This window comes from Colossoma macropomum, unplaced genomic scaffold, assembly GCF_904425465.1.
Source record: "Colossoma macropomum unplaced genomic scaffold, Colossoma_macropomum, whole genome shotgun sequence".
In the NCBI taxonomy this organism is placed as follows: Eukaryota; Metazoa; Chordata; class Actinopteri; order Characiformes; family Serrasalmidae; genus Colossoma; species Colossoma macropomum.
Window position 1 is genome coordinate 3,230,087 of NW_023494788.1, and position 17,878 is coordinate 3,247,964.

Below are 17,878 nucleotides of genomic sequence, written 5' to 3' on the forward strand. Positions count from 1 at the left end.
CAGCAGAGATTTCACCTCCACACAACACATAATACTGCACAGCCCACAACGGCCCGAACGTCCTCCCGCCCAGAGCCTGCCGATCTACTGCAGGGAACCACAACGACGCAAACCAAAGCTATTACTGTCACTTTCTTCCAAATTCAAATCCTACTACAGGCCAGCATTGAATCAGGCAGCACGTGTGGACGCGAGTTCTGCCCTGTCTGGCGTTCAAGTTCCAGGGTAATGTGAAACATGTATACTGTGGTGGAAAATAAAGCAACACGGAGAAACTACTTATAACATGAACAAAACATTAAAGTAAATAGCCATAAAAATCCATACTATGAGCAAGATCTATACAATAGACCTCTGCGGAAACAAACATGCAATTGAGTCAGCCCTTATAGGCCCTTACACGTATTCCCTTAAATCTTGGGGCAACCTAAATACCACAAAAAAATCTTCATGTTACAAAAGGGAAGAGGGGCGGGGCTTAATCAAGGTACAGTATAAATGCAGGCAAGATAACAGGGACCGGCAGGATTTAAACAGAACAGATTAATCTATACAGACTGTATGGTGCTGTACAGGGAGAACTTACTGGGTTACACCAGCACTAAAGTGAGAAGGCCTACGGCAGGTGAAGAGATTCCCAACACCACTCGATGCGAGAGCAACAACACCCAAACTTCTCATCTGCGTAACGGAGATTGGGCAAAAGACAAACTTTCTCACGACTCTGAAAACACGCCATCAAACAAACAATCGAACTCTACATTTAAGAACCTACAAAAGAGAAATTAAAAAAAGAAAGGAAAAAAAAATATGAATCAAGATAATTACACATAATAAAAAGCTACGTATAAAATAGTTGATGCATTTTAAGAAAGACAATGCAATATCTAAGGACAGGACTGGTAAACATGGAGCATACATACTAACCTATGTACATACAGTAACACATAAAGCCTTTTCAGGTTTTAGGCAATTTCAGGACAGCTGTACTGTTTTTTTTTTTCCTTTTTGTTGTAATATGAACTGTATGTATACAAGAATGAAGTATATATTTCTATATAGTTTCTATATATACGTAGAATCGCAGTGAAATGCAGAGACCGTGGCGGCCACGATGCTTTAGCTGGTTAACAATCTGTCCCTTTGGGGAGGTACAGTACAGTACATTGGTGGGTTGATTTTTTTTTTTGTTGTTTTTAATTTTTTGGTACATACTATAGTTGCCACATCAAAGGGCACACATACTTTGACACACTTACAGACAGTTTCAATAGTTTATAGTAGCACAATATAGGCTAGTCCCCCATCCGTTTCTTAAAATCTCGTCAGCTACGACTAGCTGAGGGGTCTTAATGCAGGCAATATAGTTTCAAGTGGTGACTTGAGTAGATATATACAGTATGTTTCCACTGTTTTTATCGTGAGACTCCTTCATATCCGGAGCACAGCTAGTGACTGGAAAAAAATGCTCCTAAATTCTTAAAATCATTAGAAATTGATTTGTAGCTGCGAATTAAAACCCGACAGATAGGAAGCACGCAAACTATACCCCAAAATGCACTAGCTACTAAAATCCCATAACAGAAATGCTGCGTTATCAGGAGAATAACAGTATAATCGATTCCTAAACAATTCATCACCAGACAAAAGCAGCACACAACCTTTTTTGTTGTTTTTTTTTCCTGGTATTTTTTGTTACTTTTCTTGAAAATTAAATTCAGCACTCCACAGATAGAATGGGGCACTGAGTGCTCTATCTAAAGGTGTTGTTAAACTGAAGGACTGTTTAAGTCACGGTGCTGCATATAGCTTTGAAACAGAATGACTACGATTGGGCCATTTCTTTACCAACATATTGCAAATGGCATTTCTCCTCCTCTCCATTAGCTCACGTTGAAATTTTATGCAAGTTGTATTATTTTGTACTTTCTTCCCATATTTTAAAAAAAGGGAGCTTTTAAACAAAGTGAAAGAAATTGATGCCTCTGATCTCCATCCACTTGAAAATGAATCTTAAGGGTCGAAATGCCTCTTGGTATGAAAGGGGAATACTTATTTATCTGGTATAGGTATACATAAATCATAATGAAGTTATTAGAACATTTTTTCCTTTATTTTTTCATCTTTTTTTCCAAAAGGGAAACCTTTGAAAGTTTATATGACACGGCAACGCCATAAACTGGACAGCTTGTGTTTGCTTTTGGCAGCAAGGTAGAGAAAATGACAGGAGTGGATAGGACTGGAGTGAAAGGAAGAGGAGTTTACTGAATGAGCGAGTTCACGGGGTATCCCCCTCCTTCGGCCGTGTGCTGGACCGTGTGCTCTTGGAGAGCGCCCAGGTCGGCAAAGCGCTCTCCGCACCACACGCATTTGAACTGGGCGTCTCTAGAGTGAACGCTCTGGTGTTTGGCCAAATGCTCACGCTGCTTGAAGCCCTTGTCACAGCTGGCGCACTTGTACGGCTTCTCTCCGGTGTGGACACGCCTGTGCCGGTTCATCTCTGACGAGTACTTGAAGCGCTTCTCGCAGTCAGGGCACTTCAAGGGCTTCTCACGGGACGGGTCACAGCGATGCTGCACGAACTCCGAGGAGGAAAGGAAGCGGCGGTCGCACAGGGAGCACTTGAGCGGCTTCTCGTTGCAGTGGGTGGTCTGGTGGCGCTGCAGCGTGGTTGCTTTTTTGTAAGCCTTGCCGCAAACATCGCACTTGTACGGCTTGTCCGGGTTGGTGGGGGTGCTGGAGGTTTCGCCGCACTTGTGCCGCAGCAGCTCTCCGGACTGGCTGAAGCCCTTGCCGCAGGAGGCACACTTGAAGAGGTTGTCCATACCATGCACGTGCTGGTGGTAGAGCAGGTGGGATGGCTGCAGGAAGCCCTTGTCGCAGAGGTTGCATTTGAAGGGGCGGTCGGCGGAGGCCGTGTGCGTGCGTCTGTGCCGCACCAGAGCGTACTGCTGCTTGAAGCTCATCTGGCAGTCCTCGCAGTGATAAGGCCGCTCCTCCGAATGGGTGCGCTCATGCTGACGCAGGTCGGATGGACGCTTGAAGCCCTTGCCGCAGGTGGCGCATCGGAAAGGCCGGGCGCCCTGCGGCTGGCACTGGTGGTGCAGCAGCTCGGACGACTCCTTGAAGTGCAGCTCGCACATGTTGCACTTGAAGAGGTGCTCGCCCGAGTGGGCATACATGTGGCGCACCAGATGGGAGCGGTGCTTGAAGCTCTTCTCGCACACGGCACATTTGAAGGGCCTCTCTGAGCTGTGCGTACTTTGGTGGTGGACTAGGTGGGACGACTGACTGAAGCTTTTGTCGCACGTCTCACACTTGAAGGGCTTCTCGCCCGTGTGCACACGCTCATGCCGGGTGAGCTCAGATAGATGACGGAAGCCTTTGGAGCACACAGAGCACTTGTAGGGCCTGTATGGGGCCGAGGACTCAAAGGTGGGCTGCCCTGAGGTACCCACGGCGGCGCTGCTGCTGGCTGACGCGCCGTCGTTGGACGGCTGGCCCGGGTTGGTGGCGGACGAGGTGGGGGTGGCGTTGCCAGATGAGCCGGGCCGGTAGGTCTTCTCGCAGATGGAGCATTTCATTGGGTTGCTGCTGTTGTGGGCGTTGTGGTGCTGCGCCAGGGACGTGAGCAGTGAAAAGCCCATCTTGCAAACTCCGCATACAAAAGGCTTCTGCTCCACTTGAACGCACTGGTGCTCCAGGAGATCTGTGGCTTGGTGGAAGATCTTTAGGCACTGTGTGCACTGGAAGGAGCGATCCTGACTCACCATGCACTGGTGCTCATGGGGGTTGGCCAGGTGGGAGATGTCATGGCCGCAGGCTCCACACTTGTGTCCCCCCTCGCTCCCCACCGGCAGGGACGGCTGCTGAGCTTGTGCCGGGTGCTGCTGCTGGCTATGCTGCTGGCTGTGGTGTTGCTGCTGCTGCTGTTGTTGTTGCTGCTGCTGCGACTGCTGCTGTTGCAACGCAGCATCCGGCTGCAGGACGATGCCATAGACCGCACAGCCGAGGGCGTTCTCTGCCCCTGGAGGTATGGTGTGGACGACGGGAGGCGGGGCAACAGCATGCTGCTGCCACGCCTCCGTCATCCGCGCTCTGGTGTAGGGATTCAGCTTGGTGCCGTAGTGGGACCTCTTACCATGGGAATCCAGGGGGAAGGGGTTGTTGGACTGGCCGCGATGGGACAGGTGGGGGGGCAGCGAGGAACTTATTTTGACGGTTCAAGGGACCACCACAAGAGAGAAAAATTTAAAAAGGATCCGTCACCCCAAGGCCCTCGGGAGCACTTGTCGGCCCCAGAAACCTCAGATCACGGCGTGTGTGCGCATCATCCCAGCGGAGAAAACGGCAAGCCAAGTTCTGAAATAGAGCGGCGCACGTCCTCGGACTTCCCTCAGCCTGGTGAGAACTCCTGCACAGAGGGAGCAAGTTCATTACAAAACTATTTTGTCTTTAACATCAACTGAATTAATACTTACAATAAAATAATTGCCTGCTGTCACATAACTTTAAGTTTTTAAAAAATAAATGATCAGGCAACATGCAGCCAAGTGAAGATGAAGATTTAAGATCTAACCAGGCTTAACTGAACCTATCTCCCACAATGATTAATGTACATAAATATGAACCTAAATTATTTTCATTTATTTACTTATTTATTTTATTAACATGGTATTAGGAGCACGACTGCGACTTCTGATGTGGTTTGTTTTGTTTCGTCGTCATATTTAAAACAGGCTTTACACGAACTATCCTGCATTTCAGTCAATCTGATGCTGCATAAAAGCCCCAAACTGCAGTTGCACTTCTGTTGCCGGGGGCTTGTGTGAAAGCTCCCACGCTCCCGATGCACGGAGGTCGGGGAGAAAGCAGCACCTCCACCGCGGCTTCGCTGCATCCATGTTAGGCTGAAAAAAGAGGGCGGCGGAATGGATAGCCCTGCCGAAAAAAGCCATTGTCTCGCTTGGGACAGAAACATCTCTGCCTTTCCACACGCACAATGAGAGGGGGAAATAATCGTGCCTAGTTGGCTAGCCATAGCTGCACAAAGTGTGGGAGCAGCTCAGGCGCTTACGAGAGGCCAAAAAAGATGAAACTTGATGAATTAACTCCGCCGGGTTTCGGCGACAGATACGCATTTGTTTACCTCCCATTACACCGAAACTCAATTTAATTCAGGGCTGCAGAGACTAAACGATAAACGTAGCACGAAAACAGCAACGCGCGAACCGATAAGCTGGTAAAAAGTGGACAAAAGACACTCATTTTGTCCCTTTTTTGTTAATAAAGCTCTTTTGATATCTCTCATCGCAGCGCTAACATTAGCTAACAGGCTAGCGTTAGCCATTCGCCAGCTTCTTGTTCGAATTCCGCCGTTCCACCTTAAAAGGTGCAGCAGTTAAATGGTATTTAAGGTGGAACGGGAAAATTCGAACAAGAAACTGACGAATAGGAAGCCAACTTTAGCCTCATGGCTAACCAAGACCTAGAGCAGAAACTGTGGTGAATTTTCTACAGAAATGCTGTTGTTTACGTACCTGCGTGAAGCGGCGAGATGACTGTTTTGTTCTTGTTGTTTTTTTCCGAGATCAAAGTTTAACGAAACCGAGGCCTAAATCTCATCCGCGGACTTTCCTGGTCGCGTCGAGCCGCAGGCCGCTGCCTGTATTCCGGCTGTAAATTTAAAAACAGAAGCGGTGGACCACATAGGTGTAAAACGCACCGAAAATTCGTCTGGACGTCATCCAAACCGCCCAGTCCCGATCCAAAAATAATCACGAGCGCATTTTAGACTTCTTTGAGCTTCTATCAGCAGCGCTTAGCCAGCGAAACCCCCCTCAACCGCGCACAGGAACCTGAGTAACTCACAATCGCCGAAATTCGATTCAATTTCACGAACCGATTCGTCCGAACTGTCCGTTACAACGAATCGAACGACCGATTCAGCGATTAACCGATTCATAAGACGATTTTCAATTCATTTCAGTTTTACTGTATTACAGGCCCAAACCTACGAGGGCGACATTGGCAGGGAAAAACTCTCTGTAAGCACAGAAAAAAAAAACCAAAACTTTTTTCCTTGTTTGGGTCGCAACGGATAGTGCAGATGTTTGCACACCCAGGTCAAATTACATGTTTTGCTTTTTTTTTCTTTTGATATTATCTTTATTAAGTCTCTCGCAACATAAGAATCATTCAACACACATTCTAAAGAAGGGGGGAAACCCAGCTTGCATACACAAGTGTCTGTACTGACTGAAGCATTTCAAAAGTGGTACAGTGAATTATATAAATGCTCTCGTTGCTATAGTTGAGAGATCTGACCCAAAATATACCAGAAAAGGTTCCCAAATATCATGGAAGATTTTCGTTTTAGAACATTATAGGTTTGTCAAGTAGGCTAGAAATACATGTTTAAAAACAAACCTGTACCAACTTGCTAAAGAGGGTAATTTATCTGTTATGCACTGTAATAAAATACATTTCCTTGCACAGAATGTTGAAACATTGCAGGTTTATTTTCTTAGACTTGTCTGTAACATAATTATTATAATTATTTATTAGTTTTATTGAAATTAAGTTAACACACCCTCTACAAGGATTAAGCTTTATAATGGCATTGTTTGCCATTTTAAGCACACAATGTCTATTTGAAGTCGTACATTAAAAAATTCCCAATGTGTTCAATTCAGCAAATAAACAGCAATTGTGCATAAAAATGTGCAGACGTGCAGAGGATGTGTACTAATCAACAAAACATGTAATCTGAACAGGGCGCACAAACCTTTGCATATGACTGTTGAACACTAAGTGGAGGCTCATAAGATGAGCCAATGTCGTAGGCTGAACATCAATCAGAAAACTGTCTGAAAAAGATTTCAGGCATTACTGATTCCCTCAGACATGCACAGATTGGTACCTGTGAACATTATGAAAACATAGTAGGCAAGAAGTTCTTTGAGTGTAAAAGGAAGGATTGTTTTTTTTGCTCTTTCATAAAGTTAAAGGCCCGTGTCATAGAAAACATAATTTGCCTCAATTTGCGTTCACTTTATATTCCAGTTTGAATTTAAATGATTTTGTGATATCTAGCCCTTTATCACTGCACACTTTCTAACCACAGAGCTGTTATTGGCTGGATCTTTTGGTTGTGGACCACTCTGAATTTGTACCAGTGACACACATACTAAGTTAATTTGTCCGTATATCTCATATGCATTAGTGACAAAAGTTTGGAAACACTGTTTTGAATAGTATAGAACCTGTTTTGGGCCCATATAATGGAAAACATAATTTGCCTAATTTTGGGCCCACATTTTTATATCAGTATGAATGTGAATGATTTTGAGGCGTCATGCCAACACACACACATATCTGCCTAATCAGCCTACAGCAGTTTAGCCCCGCCCATTAACACTGAAGTTGTAAGGCTGCTTTTTGAATGAGCCACAATACAAGGTAGCCTATCAGAGGTTATTTACCTCTATGAGCCTTAAAGGCACAGTAACAAAAACAGCCTGTTTAATTCTAAGGTATAAAAAAAAGAGATGATTTTTGAGAAAATGGTTATTTAGAAACAGATTATGATTGTTTTTAGTACAGTAACTCACACAAACATGATAAGTGGATCTAAAATACAACAAAAATGTAGGACATGGGCCCTTTAAATGAAATACTATTAATATAATTTTAGTAAAAATCCTCAGCGAACAGCACGCACGGTAGATTCAGTTGTTCAGGACTTGTGAATCGGTTCGAATGATTCGGTAAAGTGAACCGGTTCAGAAGAACGATTCGTTTACTACTCGCAAGCAGCATCCTCACCACAACGCACTGGAACCGGTGATATTTTGACCCGAAATAAGATGAAAACTTTGTTTTACGCTTCGTCTATATACTAATAGTTGAACCCTGCTAGTGTGCAGGTAGCTGTTTTGTTGTCTTTAGAAGTATTTGACTGTTATATTGTGAAATCCTCGAAAATGTAAAATCCTAACCATTCCCTTTTGCGAAGATTAATGAGCTGAATATGTGATTGTAATATGTCAGACATCGCATATAGAAGTAAAATTCACATTTCGAATTATTATTTTTATTTATGTTATTTTTTTAGCGCGAATCCGACTAAACGGAACCACTTTAAGCAGTTGCTGTTGTCGGTGGGACCCGTTGGCGGAGAGACACTGTTTGTTTACAGTGTGAGGGACGGTCTGTTCAGTCAGAGTCTGGACTCTTTCTGTTTGTATTTAAATTATTTTTTACGGTCTTTTATATTCATATCAGCGTTAAAACAACGATCGACGTGTATTTAGTTTTACGCTGGGTCAGGTTTGCCTTTAAACATCTTGGTTTTAGATTATATGCTCTGTAAATTTATTAAATCTGCTTTTAAGTATCTTAAATCTGTGGTTAGTCTGTTTTATAGACCTAAGACGCTCCGCTGGGTGAATAAAAGCCATTTTTAGGCCTGTAAATGTCTGTAAATTAAGCGTTTATAAAATGCAGCGCTAATAAAGCCAATAAAGGCCACCTACTGGTGTATTAGCGGAGGAGAAAAGAGGCAGAAGATCCAGAAAGAGAAGGTGAGAGAGGTTTGTTTTCAGCGGAGCCCTTAAGGTGATAAGGTGATTATTTGGTAATAAGGCATGGCCGCGAATTAACATATTAAGTTTCTCATAACTCGTGGCCTCAAGATAGTAATTCATGTACTCAATCTAGTAATTTGTGGTCTCAGCATAGTAACCCGTGGCCTCAAGATAGTAATTAATGAACTCAATCTAGTAATTTGTGGCATCAGCATAGTAATTCATGTACTCAATCTAGTAATTTGTGGCCTCAGCATAGTAACCAGTGGCCTCAAGATAGTAATTAATGAACTCAATCTAGTAATTTGTGGCATCAAGATAGTAATTCATGTACTCAATCTAGTAATTTGTGGCCTCAGCATAGTAACCCGTGGCCTCAAGATAGTAATTAATGAACTCAATCTAGTAATTTGTGGCATCAGCATAGTAATTAATGAACTCTATCTAGTAATTTGTGGCATCAAGATAGTAATTAATGTACTCAATTTAGTAATTTGTGGCCTCAGCATAGTAACTCATGGCCTCAAGATAGTAATTAATGAAATCAGTCTAGTAATTTGTGGCATCAGCATAGTAACTCGTGGCCTCAACGTATTAATTTGTGCCCTCAATATATTTATTTGTGGCTGTGCCTTATTATAAATAATCGCCATGTCACTGTAGGGGCTCCACAGTGTTCTCCCTAAAAAGTGGATATATAGATATAGGGATTCACTAATTATGGCAATTGTGGGTCGATACCGATATCCGTTATTTTTCATGTGCATATTTGCCAATGCAGATAATAAACTTGTATAAAATGTTGAAATTGGGACGACATCTATCTGGACTAGCATTACAGAGAAATGTAACATTTATTTGCAAAGAATTATAAATGCAGTAAAATGAATAAATGCAGACACTTTAGTAGCCACAGTATAATAAATACATCATCAAATATTAGTTTGAACTCAAATACAGATATTTTTAAGTAAACATCGGCTGATACAGATGTTTCCGATGTCACCATGTATCCTTATTTAAATGCATCATAGATACATTAATATCTAGATCTGTCTATCTGTACTTTTCTATAAGAATACATGGCCAAAGGGTCTTGGTGTATGTGCACGCTTTCTTATATTTACATGTGTTGTCCTATTACTTACACCTACGTTGTGCTTCCACTCACTGGCCACTTTATTAGAAACACCTACCTTGCAGGTCCACTATATAGGTGTACATTTACAGACTGCCTCTTATCTGTTGTGCAGTTTGTCAGCTGCTCCCTACCGCATTCATTACTGCTTAGTTTCTGACCACAAGACTACTGTTGACCAGATATTATTGACCATTGCTGGCCACTTATAAGCATCTTGAAGCATGTTCTCTTGTCCACTGATCCACTTCATCAGTGGATCAGTTACCTTGTCAGCATCACTGCCGTGCTGAGAGTGGTTGTCTTATAAGTTAATGTATTTGTATATCTCATATACACTAGTGTTCAAAAAGATTGGAAACACTGTATTTAATAATATTGATCCTCTTTTGCTGTAGATACACATACAAAATGATTCAATTATGATGCTTATATTTTATAGGTTTCAAACTATTTGTGGGAAACTGTAAAAACTCCACATTTTATGTTTTCAGTATGCTGGTTAATTACAGCAGCAGCGGCTCTGAAGAGGAAAGTGAAGATGTCGCTGTTCATAACAGAAAGCGGCAAAGACCAAACGGCAAAGATGTCAGCCCCCCTCTCAGGAAAAGAGAATGCACGGGAGGAAAAAATGGCACGGAAAACAGGTTTGGTGTGTTAATGTGAGAACTGTGAAATCCGCTTCTGTTTGTTTGCTCTGTAAACTGAACTGTTTACTCTTATTTGGGCCTCCAGCGAATGTGTGGAAGGAGCTGTTGAGAAGAGAGAAAGCAGCTCCTGTCAGGCTGTTCCTCGGCTTCCTCTTCCTGCCAGCCTGCTGAACATGTTTCAGGACTCAGAAGAGCAGCATGTGAACGACTGTTCACAGCATGGTGGGCGGCTGCGGTCCTTCCAACACGAGCGGGGCAACTGGGCCACTTACGTTTATCTGCCATGTAAGAATCAGTACATGCAGTACTTCTGTAGAGCTCCTGAGTAGATGATGTATTCGAATGTGAAATGGAGTTGGATTGGTTAGTTTGGTTAGTTTGGATCTCAACTTTGAATGTTGGGGTGGGTAATACGTAAAAGAGTACAATAATAACAATACTTGGAAATTTTCAGATGTCACATATTTTGTAAATTTTGGTATAGAGTAGTGGGCAACAGCGCTGCCTCCTGTGCGTCAGACTGGGATTCAATTCCGCAGTCAGGCACATCTTTTCATACCAGTAATAGTCCTTGGGCAAGACTCCTAATGCTACATTCACCTACACCTGTAACATGATTAAATTGTAAGCTGCTCTGGTTAAGAGCATCGTCCAAATGCCATAAATGTAATATTTTTTTGATGGTTAAAAAGGTGGACTAAACATGTGGACACAATGCACCGTATTTAACAATGATATTAAAATCTATTTGTCATAGAATTTAGGTGGACAATATGATGAAATTATATCATTTAATAATAATAATAACAATAATAATAATAACAATATCTTTATTTATGGAGCATTTTTCATACCAGTGGCAGCTCTAAAGTGCATTACAGACAGGTGATAATATTTTACAGTAATAGACAAGAAGTTATTATGATAAATTCTCATTATGCCACAATATGTGTATATATAATCATAAATCAGAAAAGCATCATCAGTACTTAAAGAACACGGATGTGGTGTCTGTCTCACAAAGCAGGATTTCTTGCTTAGGTAGCTGACTTTAAAGCTACCCTTTGTGAGTTTGGGGGATTTGGAGACCTCTCTGGTGGAAATGTGTAATTGCATGCAGTATGCAGAAGAACATTTTAAAATGTGGTTTGGGCATCGGCCCCCTTGCCAGAGCAGATGAATCTGATGATTGAAAGAATTCAAAGAGAACTCAGTCAAAACTTGGTGAAGGAGCGTTTTGAGTGACTTATCTACTATTGTCATCATATCTTCATCTGTATAATGTTGATTTTGCCTTTGACATTTAAATAATCTTCTTTTTGAGTCTGTGTGTGTGACGTTAATATGTAAAGACGTACGTCGTGGTGTGAAAAACTCCCACCCCGACACCTCTGACTTAGGTGGTTATTTCAGGCTTTACAGGGCGACTCACAGCAGCGCACGCACACTTCTTTCAGTTTTAACAAAAAGTCTCACACAGTGCAGCTTTAAGCTTCGTTTACTCTAACCCTGGATTTTCTGTCTCACAACGGTGAATTACTTTTACAAGGCTTCATTTCCATGACAACTCACCTGCTCCAGGGCTGGATAAGTTCAGGATTTCGTGATGTTTTTGGTGACGGTCACTTAAAAAATGTCGCTTTTCGGCAGAGAAAAGAAATCATACTACAGAAATATCAGGAATATAAAGGAAGTATTGCTACAGTAAGCACTAACATTGGAGCTGTGACGTCAGCGTGGCTTTTTACCGTTATGAACGCTTTACTTTCCACTTATTTACTTAGTTCGGATTCTTTCTCGTACTTTGAAAATAACACTCGCTCCTCTTCATGTTTCATGGGATTGGCTGTTCATCATAAATGATATGCTTTCATGTTTTCATGCATGCAAGGATGAGTCATCTGGAACTTGCATCTAAAACGTAGGAATCCTGTCCAAGGTGAACTTGCTTTATGAGACAGACCCCAACTGCGTGTTACATTACGAAGAAAGCACAATTAGTCCTGTTCAGTTCAGTATATGAAACTTTGGATAAAAATCATTGTAAATATAGTTTTTGTATTAGTGACACTACTACTTCTACTAATGATCAAACCTCAGAGAAATGAAATATTGTGATGCTTATCATGTATATTGTGAAAATATCTTGAGGTATCATGATAGTCAGTGGTGGATGAAGTACACAAATCATGTGCTTGAGTTAAAGTAGAGATACCCAAGGTAAAATATTACTCCAGTAAAAGTACAAGTTCCTCCCTTTAGACCTCCACTTGAGTAAAAGTACAGAAGTATTTGCCTTCAAATGTACTTAAGTATCGAAAAATAAAAGTACTTAAAGATTAATTATGACTAATGTCCTATTACCATTTTTGTACCAAGACTCGCTTCATTAACTCATTTTAGGTGAAAATACTCCAGTGTCACCAGTCTTTTTCATAGAACGTCATTAATTAGTCTGTCACTGAAGGCAAACAATTTAGAACCAAATGGCTCTGAAATAACTTTTTGTGAATCGGCAAAGTTTCGGTTTAAGATTTTTTTTGCAACTTAGTTACAAGTTTAGGTTTAATAAAAACTTTAAACTCAGATTCACAAATGAGTTTTCCTTTACTAAACTGCATCTGTAGGTCTCTGTTCATAAACATAAACTAGCCAAAACTAATTTACTATAAAATCAAATCGTGTTTGTATAAATTCAGAAAAAAGACACGTCAGTCACAACTGCATATGAGTACATATTTCTATATTGTGGTCTGTTTACACAAAGTTAGGTTAGTTCATCATTTATGTTGAATAGACTCTCCCAATATTTAACGCTGCTGCACTGACGTTGAACCGTGTGCTGCACTGGGTCAGTATGACCAACAGGTCAAAACAAGCTCAAAACAAAGGTTGTGCTGTGCTCTGATTGGTGTTCTTCCTTTGCGCCTCTTTCATTTTGATATGTTACGTTTTTATACACACATAAACCAAAAGGAACGACAGATTTCATAATGTAGTAGAGTAAAAAGTAAGATATTTGACTTTTCTTAAGTACAGTAACGAATTACATTTACTTAGTTACTCTCCACCACTGGTGATAGTATAATTTTTCCAAAATGCCCACCACTAAGTAGTACTCTGATTTTGGTATTCAGCATCCCCAGTATACTATATAAAGCTTATTGTAACAGTTATTACTAACAATAATTAATTATCTTGACTGTATGATTTTATGTTATAATGGCAAATGACTCATTTGGAATCTCAGATGAGCCAGAAGATGTGTTCCTGGAGTTGCTGGATGAGCTGAGAGTTGGTGCTGAAGCTCATGGAGTCTTCCTGACCCTGGCAGAAGAGTTTCATGTCAGTGTCTCTAGAACTGTGGTTCTGCGACACCACTGGATCCAGCCGTTTGTGCAGTCTCTGCGCAAGGGCCTCGCACAGTGCAGGAGGTCAGTATTTTCTGATAAAACTAGGGGTGTACAAATGCAATGAAGCATCAATCTGCAGGATTTGATTCAACTACTTTGATTTTGGGATGTTAGAATCGATTACTGTAGCAATAATAAATAAAACATACACTTAATTTTCAGCCAAAATGAACTCCTCAGGATTGTAAAAATGTATAAAAGGTTTTTATTTTTATTGTTTATATCTCACTACGGTGTAAATTAGCATAAATTTAGCGTAAATTAGCATATTCGGTGTATTTTAAAAAGATAATTCTGAGCCATATTGAAATAATTGAATCGTGGTGAAATTTGATCTTATGATGCACTGATGCATCAAATCACTACCTAAAGAATTGTAATTGAATCCTTGCCAGGTCAGAGATTCACCCCCCTGGTTAAAACCCCCTCAGTCTATCACAAGGTCACAAGACATCCATGTTGTATCTAACTGTGATCCTCGTTTTTGCAGTTTTGTATGTCTGGCAGATAAACTGAAGGTGTACACCAATGATGAAAGAACAAGGTATGTTCTCATTGCTTTCTGATCCATCTCAGATCGAAGTCCCCGATCAGAAAGTATCTGAATGTCACAGTGACCCCTTGTGTCCACTGCAGGACTTTTCTCGGGATGGAAATCTCTACAGGCTGTACACAACTACTCGAGGCAGCGAAAAGAGCGGACGAGACCATGGAGGAGTTCAACCTCAGCACCTTCTACAAGGTTCTTTACATAAAATCACAGATTTCATTCAGGCACTGACACAATAGTTCAGTTTTCTTCTCACCCTCAATGCGGTCGGTCAGCAAAGACATTTGTCTGGACAGAGGTACATACAAAGTTCAGGCTTTGAGATGGCTGCAGCTAATGTTTAGCTTAGCCATGCTAATGTACTTTAGTCCATGTTTACAGATAACAGTATGTCATACAGTCTCAGAAACCTGCAAAACTTGCATGTTTATTTTTTTTACATCATTTAAAAACAGCAGCTGTCAATGTGTGAATGGTTCCTGATGAATGAACCAATAGAAATGCTCCAAAATTACTAGTAAATTCTATTCACTTTAACTTATATTAGAAGTTATGAATGTTAACTTTAAGCTTTGAGGTCACTTAAAGGGGCACTCCACAGTGAACAAAATGTTACTATCTCTGCACCTCTTGTGAACATGCCTACTTTCCTCTTACAGCGGTGCTTCAGTAGTCTCTAAAGTGAGCTTTCCAGGTTTAAAGACCAGGAAAACCCCCTTTCTGATGATGTAAATTGAAGGACATACATCTTGAAACAGTACTGTATTTTTCAGTAGCACTAATTCGTCAAGTGAATTATTCCTTTGGTAAAGAAATAGTTTGACGACCAGTTAAGGCAGGCATATTAAACTGGAGACCTTCCGGGCCAAACTGCCGCGGAGATCTCCTCTAGCCCTCTGAAATGTAGTTCATGAAGGCCTTGCTAATTAGCTGACGAGCTGAATCGGGTGTGTTTAATGAGGCAGTGTAAAGTCTGCAGTGTTTTGGCCCACGAGGACTGGAACTTGATACATGTGAGTTGAGGTTAGTGAGTGTTAAACACAAATGTGTTTATTAGCCTCTAGCTCAGCGGCCAGGGCTCAAGATTTGTTCCCGTTTGTGCAGTGATGCACTACAGTAAGCTACATAATATAAATAACAATATTGCACAGGAAAAGGTGATAAATTCACAGTATGTTCTGTAGGTGTGTGAGGTCTTTAGACCTCACACACCTACAGAACATACTGTGAATTTATCACCTTTTCCTGTGTGCAATATAATCAACACTCCATGTGCAATATGTTTTAAAAATATCTCTGTAGTGTAAATATTCTTTAGCTTTCTGTTTATAATTGTTTGTATTGTTAACTCCTAACCGTCCCATGTGTAATATAAACCAGTACCTCATGTGCAATATTCCATGTGAATTTCGGGAAAATATCCTTACAGTGTAAATATCTTAGCTTTATATTTATTTATAATTCTTTATATTGTTAATATTTTTGTGAAGGATAGTGTTTATATTTTTTATCTTATTTTTTACTTATAGTATTATATATATTGTCTATATAGTAACAAGTAACAAACTGTAAAAAGTTTGTTAATTAATTAAGTAATTAACAAGGTTAATTACTTGCTTGTTAGTTCTCTTCTTGTTACTTCTTCTCTTCTTCTTGAGGGCCTTGCTGTCCCTTTGCTGCTGTAACACTGAGAATTTCCCTGTTGTGGGACTAATAAAGGATTATCTTATCTTATCATGTGAGTTTTTGGTTTGATAGCCACTTTCACAACTCAACATTTTAAGGCACATTTAGGCATACAGTTGGCGCAGTTCTAATTAGAGGGGTATAAGCTTCCATTAATTATTTGCTACATTAGCCTCATATCTATAGTGTAAATTTAAAACAAGATACCAGACATGTCTTGGCTGATTGACGTTTGGAATAAGGTGACAGTTGTGTAAATTAGATTTTTTGCTGAATGATCGCTTTAATACTCATCCGTTGGTTTCATTTGGTATCTGGTGTCTCATTCTTCCTCCAGGATCCATCCTTTCACGTGAGCTTGGCCTGGTGTGTTGGTGATCTGGCTGAAAAACTGCAGGGCGCATGTTTATCAGAGCTGCAGGTAAATGTCTGAGCACATAATCATAGCTGAACAAGGGCCTGTCAGACTGCCTTGCTACACTGTTATAAATAAAGGTTCTGTGCTGGTACATTTTTCGTTCATCAAGGTATAAACAATGTAAATGTTCCCTCAAAGGTCCGACTGTGAACCTTAAATAAGTGTTTCCAGGTGAAACATTTGTATTTGTACCTTTTCATAACTGAATGATTTAAAACAGAACAGTAAAATAAAAGCCTGGAGACGAGACGGGGTGTGTGGAGTCAATACGGCTTAGAACATATCATTTCAGTGGATTATGGTTCAGTTATGTTCCCTGACTAAAGGCACTGAGATGTACCCTTGAGGGTACCACCCCAGTGACAGTTTACTACCTTTATTTCTGAGAGTGTATCAGGCTTTCACTCTGCTGACTGAACTGTTATAACCTGTTGACTTAACCGTTGTAACCTGTGTTTATTTCTCTCTGTGCAGAGTCTGGTGGACGGCCATGAAGACGGACCCTTCCAGATAAGGCTGAACTGCAAGGAGCTTCGCTGCAAAACAGGGAATAAAGTCTTTCTCTTCCCTCTGCAGTAACAAACAGGACACTGACACTCTTCGAATGACTTCCATGACTTGATGATCCAGCTTCAGCAGAGTAGCCTTCTGGAAGATGTGGTGAATTTTAGATTTTTATAATGTTAAATAAGGTAATAAAGTTTTAATAAAGTATAACTAAGATACTGGTTTTAACGTCTCTCTCTCTCTCTCTCTCTCTCTCTCTCTCTCTCTCTCTCTTTAAAGTTAGGGGTTACAGGTCGCCCCATTTGGCACAGAGTTTTACCGAAATGCCTTTATCTTGCTGAATGACTGAGACATACGGTCATGTGCAAAAGTTTGAGCACCCCTGGTCAAATTACATGTTCTGTTGATTTTCTAATTGAAATTAAGTTAGTACATTCTCTACAGGGAAGACAGTTTCTATTTATTTACTGAATTTAACAAATTGGGAGAAAATAAAACATAGAAAATGTGCTGTACATTTTGTTTTTTTCCCCCCAATATGTTAAACTCAGTAAATAAACAGTAATTGTGAATTAAAATGAAGGTGTGTTCTCTGTAGAGGATGAGTCAACATGTCATTTAACCAAGGGTGCCAAAACTTTTGCATACAACTCTCTCATCACTATTGTAACAAAACCTTTAATCTCCGAAATGGTAACTTCATAAGAGAAGGGACACTCTTTAATGTAAGTTAATGCTAATGTAATTAAATTTATGCAATGTTATTTGGATAATGTCTATTTATTTTCTATGGTTTTGGCATGACAGTGATGCTGTGTTATGATACGTTTCGTCCTGTCAAAGTTTAAATTTGTCAAATGTTGCCAAAAACAATCTATTTAAAAAGACAGCTGTAGTTTCAATCGTTTGAAATGTGTCTTTAGGTGGA

At 40.7% G+C, this 17,878-nt stretch overlaps 2 protein-coding genes across 5 annotated transcripts; one reads left to right on the forward strand and one right to left on the reverse strand.

Moving 5' to 3' along the window:
- Window positions 1–1,151: 1,151 nt before the first annotated feature.
- Window positions 1,152–6,018, reverse strand: znf319b (zinc finger protein 319b). 2 transcript variants are annotated; one of them, XM_036568061.1, is made up of 2 exons: window positions 5,726–6,018; window positions 1,152–4,414 (listed from the first exon to the last, which is right to left on the reverse strand). In XM_036568061.1, exon 2 carries the CDS (start codon window positions 4,089–4,091, stop codon window positions 2,262–2,264), a length of 1,830 nt encoding a protein of 609 aa, XP_036423954.1. In that variant the 5' UTR covers window positions 4,092–4,414; window positions 5,726–6,018; the 3' UTR covers window positions 1,152–2,261. The 2 variants fall into 2 exon arrangements, with proteins under 2 accessions (XP_036423954.1, XP_036423953.1); XM_036568060.1 differs by having other exon boundaries at window positions 5,541–6,010.
- A 1,786-nt stretch (window positions 6,019–7,804) lies between these two features.
- usb1 (U6 snRNA biogenesis 1) lies at window positions 7,805–17,132 on the forward strand. Of its 3 annotated transcripts, none has more exons than XM_036568063.1 (8): window positions 7,805–7,928; window positions 10,221–10,373; window positions 10,462–10,661; window positions 13,627–13,810; window positions 14,280–14,333; window positions 14,426–14,531; window positions 16,363–16,446; window positions 16,918–17,132. In XM_036568063.1, exons 2-8 carry the CDS (start codon window positions 10,222–10,224, stop codon window positions 17,020–17,022), a joined length of 885 nt encoding a protein of 294 aa, XP_036423956.1. In that variant the 5' UTR covers window positions 7,805–7,928; window position 10,221; the 3' UTR covers window positions 17,023–17,132. The 3 variants fall into 3 exon arrangements, with proteins under 3 accessions (XP_036423956.1, XP_036423955.1, XP_036423957.1); XM_036568062.1 differs by lacking the exon at window positions 7,805–7,928 and adding an exon at window positions 8,114–8,585; XM_036568064.1 differs by lacking the exon at window positions 7,805–7,928 and adding an exon at window positions 8,143–8,241.
- Window positions 17,133–17,878: the final 746 nt, after the last annotated feature.